The 10,946-nt window shown below is 35.6% G+C and overlaps 2 protein-coding genes and 1 long non-coding RNA gene across 4 annotated transcripts in view; all 3 read left to right on the top strand.

The window, feature by feature from the left end:
- The first annotated feature begins 466 nt into the window (after positions 1 to 466).
- On the top strand, positions 467 to 10,610 carry LOC105316868 (deleted in malignant brain tumors 1 protein-like). 2 transcript variants are annotated; one of them, XM_019993619.1, is made up of 12 exons: positions 467 to 568; positions 879 to 1,095; positions 1,638 to 1,780; positions 1,829 to 2,030; positions 2,122 to 2,261; positions 2,315 to 2,380; positions 2,561 to 2,777; positions 3,751 to 3,893; positions 3,946 to 4,150; positions 4,218 to 4,357; positions 4,436 to 4,495; positions 4,549 to 4,867. In XM_019993619.1, the coding sequence occupies exons 1-12, from the start codon at positions 508 to 510 to the stop codon at positions 4,755 to 4,757; spliced, it is 1,803 nt and encodes a 600-aa protein (XP_019849178.1). In that variant the 5' UTR covers positions 467 to 507; the 3' UTR covers positions 4,758 to 4,867. The 2 variants fall into 2 exon arrangements, with proteins under 2 accessions (XP_019849178.1, XP_019849177.1); XM_019993618.1 differs by lacking the exons at positions 3,751 to 3,893; positions 3,946 to 4,150; positions 4,218 to 4,357; positions 4,436 to 4,495; positions 4,549 to 4,867 and adding exons at positions 9,267 to 9,409; positions 9,469 to 9,667; positions 9,736 to 9,878; positions 9,927 to 9,998; positions 10,051 to 10,610 and having other exon boundaries at positions 476 to 568.
- LOC109580455 (uncharacterized) lies at positions 5,127 to 6,060 on the top strand. Its single transcript, XR_002184244.1, has 4 exons — positions 5,127 to 5,316; positions 5,370 to 5,511; positions 5,586 to 5,654; positions 5,703 to 6,060. It is a non-coding gene; the product is annotated as an uncharacterized LOC109580455 (long non-coding RNA).
- LOC105316869 (deleted in malignant brain tumors 1 protein-like) overlaps positions 8,347 to 10,946 on the top strand; it is a 14,628-nt gene continuing 12,028 nt past the window's right edge. The window contains exons 1-2 of the mRNA XM_019993615.1: positions 8,347 to 8,483; positions 8,798 to 9,014. Of these exons, the coding sequence (XP_019849174.1) occupies positions 8,423 to 8,483; positions 8,798 to 9,014 (278 nt within the window). The 5' untranslated portion in view covers positions 8,347 to 8,422. The remainder of the gene's footprint in view (positions 8,484 to 8,797; positions 9,015 to 10,946) is intronic.

Here is a 10,946-nt window from a genome sequence, read left to right on the forward strand (position 1 = left end):
CATAGCTGCAAGGACACTGTTGAACTTTGAGCAATACAAAGTTCAATTGCATTCCATTGGTATGACGTGATCAAAAATGGCAGCTTTTAATGGATTGTATCACAAAACTAGCTTCTACTGCAGAAACTAGAGGGATCTATGACGAGCCTTGGTGGTTGTTACAGTCACCATTGTAGGTAGAATATTTCTTTTTTGATTATAGACATGAATATAAGAAGGAGAAAGAGACAGTGCATCTTAACTTTGATCCTCTTCTTTACTTCATCAAATAAATCAATCTTCACTAGTTTATGATGCTAAAAATAACTGCAGCTATCATAGTTTCTAGTGAATTAATAAAAGTCCCACTGGCTCTATCCTGATGCTCTAAATTATTGTTAGAAGTGGTACAAGTGGAAAATTTTGGCCATTTTGCATCACGTGATACAATTGAATGCAATTGAACTTCACAATTATTGCTCAAGGTTCAACCTTGACCTGCCTCTGTACGGCAGGGTGTAGCTGATTATGAAGTATCTTAGTATCTTTGCTCTCTTTGTGGCTTTGTTCTCTTCTGCTCAGGGCCAATGTAAGTAGTAAATGTAGCTTAAGTAACCATGAATGCATGCAGGGGCAATGCATTTAGAATGATCAACCCAGTGGTGTATAAATTTTCGATCTAAAGCGGTTGCCACACTCAAGTTGTATCCAAAAACGCATGCAGTTTGTAAATTTTGTATTGGGAGCCATGGCGTCATTGAGGCTTGAGCATATTTAGAATGAACTATTTGGTTTTGAGTCTACCAAGCATGCAATACTGATTCTCCCCCGATAACCAATAATTAAATAGTCTACTCATCTTAAACACTTTTAATGTCTAATGTAACATATAATTGTAGATCGTGGAACTGTTCGACTAGTTAAAAATGGAGTTTCCTTATCGAATTTTTCATCTGGAATAGTTCAGATCTATTACGGTCCAAGCGGTTCTTACATGACCAGTTGGGGCAATATTTGTGATGATAGTTCATTTGATTATAATGAAGCTAATGTCATTTGTAACCAGTTGGGGTATGATGGAGTATCAACCTATGGTAGAGCTGGTAACACAACAAGGTAATGTGACCTTAAATCACAATGCATCAATACATGTATATGCACTTTGCACGGTTTAACTGGTTAATTGGGATTAAAAGGAAACTTACCATAAATCTTCTAAAAATTCGGCAAATTAAATTCACCTTAAAATCAGTAATATTGAAAAATTAGAGGTTAAAATGTTTTTTTTTTTTACTTTTAAATAATTTTTATTGACTAAATTGGAGGGAGGGTCATTCTAAAGTCTCAGCTGCTTGGTAAGGTAGACTGAAGCAAGTGGTCATTCATGTGCCGAAATAAGAGGATTATGTCAAAATTAGAATACTCAGCCAGTAATTTTGCATAATCGAATAATTAGAGGTAATTTTGTGAAAATTTGGAAAAAATATTTAATTTGACGAAGTTAGAGTGTTGAATTTTTAGAAGATTTACGGTACTTCTTTCTCAACTTTCTTCTGGTAAACAATGATCAAATAGTGATTAATCCTTCCTCACTTATATTATGTAAACAATGATACCAAAAAGGCACAACATCTGATTGATTATTATTCATTTTCTAGCTATGGAACTGATGCTGCTGCTACAATTGTTGATGATGTTGACTGTTTCAGTAGTAGCTATTTGACACTCCAGCAATGCAGCCTTTCAACAGATATTAAATCCTCTTGTATCAGTGACAGTGAAGATGTCTATGTATCATGCTGTAAGTATACATCATAACAATAAAATTTAATCAAAATTCTTTTCACAGATACTACTAGAATCTGGGAAAATCCTTATCCTGGACAGATTCGTCTACAAGGAGGTACTTATACAAGTTTTGGTAGACTGGAAGTATATTGTAATGGACAGTGGGGTACAGTATGTGATGATAGCTTTGATGCAACTGATGCTAGAGCTGCCTGCCGTCAGTTAGGATACAGTGATTACACCCCATATGTGTCTGGAAACTTGTTAGTAGTCCTGCTTATGAATAATTAATGTTTATAGTTTTATGTTATTACTTGTCATTGATTTGTGTTGCATATATTCTTCTTCATTTAGTGCTGGGCCTAGTTCTCAACCTATTTGGTTGAACAATGTCACTTGTAGCAGCACTTCAAATTGTCTTGCTACTTGTGAATCTTGTCCAGCTACACAATATCATAACTGTGGGCACAATAGAGATGTGGTTTTAGGATGTGGTAGGTTATAAGTTACAAAATGGAGCACTAACTTTGATATTTTCCTTACACAGAATTTGATGATTTCTATATTTTTTCCAGCAATACACTGAGGACATGTCAATATGCTACATTGCCAGGCAAGCCTCAACAATTAATAATAATTTTGAGTCATAGACATTACATTTGTTTGCACAATAAATACATGAGGTTTTAAACAAAAAAGTTTGTCATTGAGCACAATATCAGCAGAATGAAACAAAACTTCCCATTTATTGTTTGCCAATATTTATTATAACGTTTTTAATTTATAATTGTAGATCGTGGAACTGTTCGACTAATTAGAAATGGAGTTTTCCTATCAACTTATTCATCTGGAATAGTTCAGATTTATTATGGTTCAAGTTCCTCCACTGCAAGCAGATGGGGCAATATTTGTTATGATACTTCATTTGCTAGCACTGAAGCTAATGTCATTTGTAACCAGTTGGGGTATAATGGAGTATCAACCTATGGTGGAGCTGGTAGCACAACAAGGTAATGTGACCTTAATTAAATTACAATACAACAATACATGTATTGATGTGTGTATATGCACTTTATCTATTGGCATTTTGTAAACCCTAACCTTATGGTAGGTTTTAGGGTAGGAGTATTTATATCACATACCTGTTACTCACCATGCATAAACAATGATCAATGATAAGACACACGCTTAAGGCGGGTTCTCAATAGGATGCATTGATTTTTGTGCTCTAGCATCACGACCAGAAGTACTGTATAAACCAATGGGAACATGTGTCAATGCGTCAGAATAGAAAACATTTCTAATCTGACGCATTGATGCATGCTCCCATTGGTTTATACAGCACTTCCGGTCGTGACGCTAGCACAAGAAAATCAATGCGTCATACTGAGAACCCAGCTTTACACACTGTATTTATTGGGATTACAGTACTTAGGATTCACCCTCACCTCAGGTTCCAATTAGCTATAAATGTAATCCCTGAGAATTGATGTACAACCTATTAAGTAGCCTAATAGAGTTAGTAACCTATTCTACTAGTATTGAAAAATCTAGTACAATGATTAATGACTCATCCAGGCCCACCAAAAATTTTGTACAGTAATTTAAAATTAACTTTTCAGTGTAAACTGCGAATCATGACTATGACATGACTAGCCATGACTTCCATGACTGCCTGAATAGCCACAACTATGTAAATTGTACAGCATAACTATGCAAAAAAAATTTGACTTCCAATGCATGCATGCTTTACATCACCAATGCCCACACAAAGATTCAATCCTAGATCTGCCCTGGATTTGTGTGCATGCACATTGTACTGGTATCAATAATTCTCATGTAGTACATGTTTTTGAAGGATCGTACATGTAAATAATCAAAGGGCACAATATCCTTCCTCACTTATAATGTATTGTGTAGACAATGCATGATGAAGCATATTTCAGGCTGTAAATATTTTAGTTCAATATCAATATCATTTAGCTATGGGACTGATGCTGCTGCTACAATCCTTGATGATGTGAACTGTGCCAGTAGTAGCTATTTGACTCTCCAGCAATGCAGCCTTTCAACAGTTATTAAATCCTCTTGTGTCAGTAACAGTGAAGATGTTTATGTATCATGCTGTAAGTTATACCATCAGGCATGAATTAAATTTAATCAAAATTCTATTTACAGATACTACTAGAATCTGGAATAATCCTTATCCTGGACAGATTCGTCTACAAGGAGGTAATTATTCAAGTTATGGTAGACTGGAAGTATATTGTAATGGACAGTGGGGTACAGTATGTGATGATACCTTTGGTCCAACTGATGCTAGAGTTGCCTGCCGTCAGTTAGGATACAGTGATTACGATTCATATTTCACTGATAACATACTGTTAGTAAAATTAATCATGCACAATAGTTTCATGTTGTCACTAGTGTCATGTATTTCTTCTTTATAGTGCCGGGTCCAGCTCTCAACCTATTTGGTTGGACAATGTTTTTTGCTTCAGTTCATACAATTGTCTTGCTAATTGTCAAATGTGTCCCTCTTCACAAAGCTCTAGATGTGAACACAGTCAAGATGTGATTATAAGATGTAGTAAGTTATATATATATAGCATCACAAATGCTGAAAGCTGTTTGGTAATGAAAAAGGTTGATTTTTCTCATTAAACAGGATATGGTTATGGTACTGCATCCAGTAATACACTGAGCACCTGTCAGTATGCTGACTCACGTAATTATATCAATAAAATGATATTGTAATTATTATATAATGCTAATTTATAGGTATTGACATTGGAGCTATCATTGGAGGAGTGATTGCAGCTTTTGTCATATGCTGTGTCCTCATAATATCAATACCAATATGTATATGTTGCTGTTTGGGTGTTGGAATAGAAGCTGCTACTCGTGGTGGTAATAAAACAAAGAATGTTGTTACTGGAGCAGCCACCATGGATACTAAAACTGAAGTTGTTACTGTATCAAACGCATAACAGAGTTGTGCCAACTGCTTGAGAGTACTTTTAATAACAATTAGTGTGTTTAGTTATTGTGCTGATTTTGTGGTAGTTTTTTTAGCAGAACATCACTGGAAGGAAGCGAATGCTTAATGTAAAACATTAAGGGCCATGCAAGCCTAAGCTAGCAAAGCATTTATATTGACCTATCATAGGCTATGATAGATTGCAATCCAAATTTCATAGCATGTATGATGGGTCTATCTGGTCAGCTTTTGATTCTCTACCAAGTTAGATGGCTCCAGCTCTTGTGTAGTTGGTGGCTGTGCTGTTCTTTGGGCCAGCGTAAGTAGATTTAGTACAAATATTGCATCACAGTGCTCAAAATTCTATTCACAGATACTACTAGAATCTGGAATAATCCTTATGCTGGACAGATTCGTCTACAAGGAGGTGCTTATTCAAGTTATGGTAGACTGGAAGTATATTGTAATGGACAGTGGGGTACAGTGTGTGAGGATAGTTTTGGCATTACTGATGCTAGAGTTGTCTGTCGTCAGTTAGGATACAGTAACTATGTTACTGCAACCAGATTGTTAGTATTATTAATGCATGCATGTGCATGTGTTTCTCTTATTATAATTATAGGCCTGGAACTGTTTCTCAACCTATTTGGCTTGACAAGGTCATAAGTGTACCAGTTCATCCAATTGTCTTGCTTATTGTGAATCTTGTCCAGCTACACAATATCATAACTGTGTACACAATGAAGATGTGACCTTGGGATGTGGTAAGCTATTGTGCTGTAAATTATGTACTAAAATTAAATCAGATTATGAGTTATAAGAATTTATTTTATTACAGAATTTAATTCTAATTTTACTACATCCTCCAATACCTTGAGCACCTGTCGATATGCTGACTCTACATCAAGTAATTAAATAATATCAATAAAATAATAATGAGATTATTATTATTTAGGTGGTACCAGTGATGCAGTGATTGGAATTATATTTGGGATTATAATATTCATGGGTATATGTTGCTGCTGTTTCAGTATTTGTATTTGCATTGGTTGCAGCCAGAAAAGAAGAGAATATGTATTCACATACTTTATACCAGTGAAAAGTGATACACGAAAACAAGGACTAATTATATTTTAATTATTAATTGCTTAGCATTGGTTAGTAAACAGATTATTTTTGTTATAGCTGGACCAGTTAGATCTAGTGTTAGTGAGTGAATTTGATTAGATATGTTGATTTTATTAGTTAATTGTGTTATTAGTTTGTGAGAAACAGAAAACTTAATTGATTGTTATTAGATACTCTTGATGTTATTGGTTGCGTTCTTAGTTTTTAGATATTATACACAATGTATAATATCTGATACATAACTTTAGGCCATGTGATACCATGTGGGTTGATCATTAACTGGGTGGACAAGTAGGCGGGATGATAATTATAAGTAGCTTATGAATAGTTTAATGTGTTATTGCCTTTCAGTCTTTCTGCTTTAGCTGCTGTTGGTGGTCTAGCAATTGCAAGCTGATAATGAAGTTGCTCAGTATCTTTGCTCTCTTTGTGGCTTTGATATGTGCTGTTCAGGGCCAATGTAAGTAGTAAATGTATTAAGGGAGCTAGCATGCAGGGGAATGTATTTCAGCTTCTTGCAATGAATTTTTGATCTAAAGTTGCAGGTGAAATGTTTTTTGTTACATTGCCAAGTCATTTGTTATTGAAGATGATACATGTAGAAAGAAATATAATTTTATATTAGTGTAGCTTAAGGCTAAGTGTTTTTGCAATTTAATATTTATTATTATTGTAGATCGTGGAACTGTTCGACTTTTTAGAAGTGGATCTTTCTCATCAGCTTATTCTGCTGGAATAGTTCAGATTTATTATGGTTCAATTTCTTTCAGTAACAGTTGGGGTAACATTTGTGATGATATTTCATTTGGTTACAGTGAAGCTAATGTCATTTGTAACCAGTTGGGGTATAATGGAGTATCAACCTATGGTAGAGCTGGGAGCACATCAAGGTAATGTGACCTTAATTAAATTACAATACATCAATACCTGTATTTATGTGTGTATATGCACTTTGTCTATTGGTATTCACGCCCTAACCTTATGCTAAGAGTATATAGCAGTTTTAAAATCACATATGCCTGTACTCCCAAACTTACTTCTTTATAGGTATGCAAACAATGTTGTCTCAAAAGGACTCATGTATCTGCAAAATTATTTTGATTAATAAACATTCTTTTCTAGCTATGGAACTGATGCTGCTGCTACAATTGTTGATGATGTTGACTGTGCCAGTAGTAGCTATTTGACACTGGAGCAATGCAGCCTCTCAACAAGTATTAAATCCTCTTGCACCAGTAACAGTGAAGATGCATATGTATCATGTTGTAACTATAGTCAATACCATGCAAGCAATAACAATATTCAATCCAAATTCCCTTTATAGATACTACTAGAATCTGGAATAATCCTTATTCTGGACAGATTCGTCTACAAGGAGGTACTTATTCAAGTTATGGTAGACTGGAAGTATATTGTAATGGACAGTGGGGTACAGTGTGTGATGATAGCTTTGGTCCAACTGATGCTAGAGTTGCCTGCCGTTAGTTAGGATACAGTGATTACAGCACATATACTGGAAACCTGTTAGTAAACTTGCTTATGAACAATAATATGTTTACAGTTTCATGTTATCACTTTTCATTATTCATATAGTCCTGGGTCAAGCTCTCAACCTATTTGGTTGGACAATGTCATTTGTAGCAGCAGTTCAACTTGTCTTGCCTATTGTGAATCTTGTTCTTCTTCACAATATCATAACTGTAGACACAGTGAAGATGTGGCTTTGGGATGTGGTAAGTTATAGTCACTGAATGTTGTTTGATAACAAAATTTGATATTTTCCTTACACAGAATTTAATAGTTCCTATACTACAACTACATCCAGTAATACATTGAATACCTGTCAATATGCTGACTCTTTATCATCAGGTAAATCTATCAATAAAATATGGTAATCATTAATTATAATACCTATAATTAATAGTTAGGCCACTCCAATAAGATTCATAGTTTCCCATTACAGAGGCGGGCCTGATGCGGGCGGGCGGGTTTGTTCATTTTCATTAAATTTATTCATTATCAGCTGTATAAATTGCTTGTATAATCAATGAAAAACCGCAATAATGAATAGCGATGCGGCCCCATGCGGGCGGGTAATGGGAAACAAGGAATCAAATTGGAGTGGCCTTAACATTGGAGGCATCATTGGAGGTGTTATTGCAGGAATTGTTGTATGCATTGCTCTTATAGTAGCAATACCAATATGCATATGTTGCTGTTTGGGTGTTGGAATTGGTGCTGCTGTTCGTGGCAGTAGTAGAACAACAAACACTGTTGTTACTGGAGCTTATCCTTAACTGATGTTATGGAGTACGGTGTCAAGTGCTTGTTTGAGAGTACTTTTATTAACATTTGGTGTGTTTTTAGTTTTTTTTTGTAGTTTTGTTGCAGGAAATTTTTTATTTGCTTTTTAATCTAGTGACATTAAAGGCATAAAATGCACCAAGTGCATATGTGTGCTCATGACCACACCCAAAACTCCAGCTATATAATAGCTTAGCTAGCTAGCTGCAAGGCACAGTCCCAGTGGGCAAGGTGTAGCTAATTATGAAGTATCTTAGTATCTTTACTCTCTTTGTGGCTTTGTTTTGTGCTGTTCACGGTCAATGTAAGTAGTAATGTAGCTTAAGTAACTATGAATGCATGCAGGGGCAATGCATTTAGAATCAGCCCTGCATGTTGTATGATAAATTTTTGATCTAAAGTTGCCACACTCAAGTTGTATCCAAAAACGCAGTTTGTAAATTTTATATTGGGAGCTATGGTGTGATTGAGGATTGAGCATATTCAGAATTATAACTACTTGGTTTTGGGTCTACTATCATCTGCAGTGCAATTTTGAACTTGATACTGAATTCTCCTCCAATAAAATAGTGTATTTATCTTAAACACTTTTAATGCTAACATAACACATAATTTTAGATCGTGGAACTGTTCGACTTGTTAGAAGTGGAGTTTTCTCATCAACTTATACAGCTGGAATAGTTCAGATCTATTACTTCACCAGTTCCTCCAGTACAAACAGATGGGGTAATATTTGTGATGATACTTCATTTGCTAGCACTGAAGCTAGTGTCATTTGTAACCAGTTGGGGTATGATGGAGCATCATTCTATGGTAGAGCTGGTAGCACAACAAGGTAATGTGACCTTAAATTACAATACATCAATACATGTATTTATGTGTGGATATGCACACTATTTATTGGCATTCACACCTTAACCTTATAGTAGGTGTTAGGGTAGGAGTAGATATAGCAGTTATTACTCTGAAATCACATGTACTCCTTTCTCACCTATTGTACAAACAATCATATGATCAACTTGTCAATTACTCCTTCCCAAAAAGGCACATCTGTAAATATTTTGATTGATAATCATTACTTTTGTAGCTATGGGACTGATACTGCTGCTACAGTCCTTGATGATGTGAACTGTTTCAGTAGTAGCTATTTGACACTCCAGCAATGCAGCCTGTCAACAATTATCAAATCCTCTTGCACCAGTGACAGTGAAGATGCATATGTATCATGCTGTAAGTATAGTCAATACCATGCAAGCAATAACAATATTCAATCAAAATTCTATTCACAGATACTACTAGAATCTGGAATAATCCTTATTCTGGACAGATTCGTCTACAAGGAGGTACTTATTCAAGTTATGGTAGACTGGAAGTATATTGTAATGGACAGTGGGGTACAGTATGTGATGATAGCTTTGGCTCAACTGATGCTAGAGTTGCCTGCCGTCAGTTAGGATACAGTGATTACAGCACATATACTGGAAATCTGTTAGTAAAGCTTATGAAAGTTAAAATATTAGGATATCTATGCTATGCATTTATTCATTATACTATAGTGCTGGGTCTAGTTCTCAACCTATTTGGTTGGACAATGTCATTTGTACCAGCAGCACTTCAACTTGTCTTGCCTATTGTGAGTCTTGTCCCTCTTCACAATATCATAACTGTATTCATAGTGAAGATGTTGCTTTGGGATGTGGTAAGTTATAGTCACTGAGTTTCGTTTGATGATATTTTCCTTACACAGAATTTGATAGTTCCTATACTTCATCCACTAATACACTGAGTACCTGTCAATATGCTGACTCTTTATCATCAGGTTAGTATATCAATAGAATAATAGTAATCATGAAGTATCATGTACTTAATAGTTACTAGCAGCATTGCTGCTATCATTGGAGGTGTTATTGCAGGAATTGTTGTATGCATTGCTATTATAGTAGCAATACCAATATGCATATGTTGCTGTTTGGGTGTTGGAATTGGTGCTGCTGCTCGTGGCAGTAATAGAACTACAGCAACTGTTGTTACTGGAGCAGCTACTACAACTGATGTTGTTGCTGTATCAACCACCACTACTAATACTAGTAATCTTGCTGCACCTCCTCCTCCTGCTTATGATCAACAACCACCACCTCCTGCAGCTTATCCTGCTACTGGTTATGATGCAGAAAAAGCTCCTTATCCACCTCAGCAGGGATATCCTGCTCAGCCTGGCTATCCACCACAACAGGGATACCCTGCTCAGCCTGGTTACCCTCCACAGCAGCAGGGTTATGGTTATCCTCCTCCTTATTAAGGACTTGTGCCAACTGATTGAGAGTACATTTATTAACATTTTGTGTGTTTAGTTATTGTGCTTCTTTTTGTAGTTTTGTAGTAGAAAAATTTTTAGTTGCTTTTTAATCTAGTGACATTTACAGACATAAAATGCATCAAAATGTATTGTGTGCTCATGGCCACACCCAAAATTCTGGCTGGTCCAGACCAGAGGAGGTATGACACGGTTGACCTTTGATTAATAATTGCAAAGTTCAATTGCATTCCATTGGTATCATGTGATGCAAAATGGCCACTAGTACCTCTTCTAGCAGTAATTTAAAGCATTAGAAAAGACCCAATGAGAATTTTATTGCTTCACTACAAACTATGATGATTGCAGTTATTTTTAAAATCTTAAACTAGTGAAGATCTATTTATCTGATGAAGCAAAGAACAGGATCAAATTTAAGATGCCTTGTCTCTTTCTCCTTCTTATATTCATGTC

Source organism: Amphimedon queenslandica, unplaced genomic scaffold (genome assembly GCF_000090795.2).
Source record: "Amphimedon queenslandica unplaced genomic scaffold, v1.1 AMPQUscaffold_13491, whole genome shotgun sequence".
Lineage (NCBI taxonomy): Eukaryota > Metazoa > Porifera > Demospongiae > Haplosclerida > Niphatidae > Amphimedon > Amphimedon queenslandica.

Excerpts from the sequence above, each read along its gene's own strand:
- LOC105316868 (XM_019993618.1), top strand. The coding sequence starts at position 508 with ATGAAGTATCTTAGTATCTTTGCTCTCTTTGTGGCTTTGTTCTCTTCT. Across the intron at positions 569-878 it reads CTCTTCTGCTCAGGGCCAAT|ATCGTGGAACTGTTCGACTA; the intron begins GTAAGTAGTAAA and ends ATATAATTGTAG. Across the intron at positions 2,262-2,314 it reads AGATGTGGTTTTAGGATGTG|AATTTGATGATTTCTATATT; the intron begins GTAGGTTATAAG and ends TTCCTTACACAG.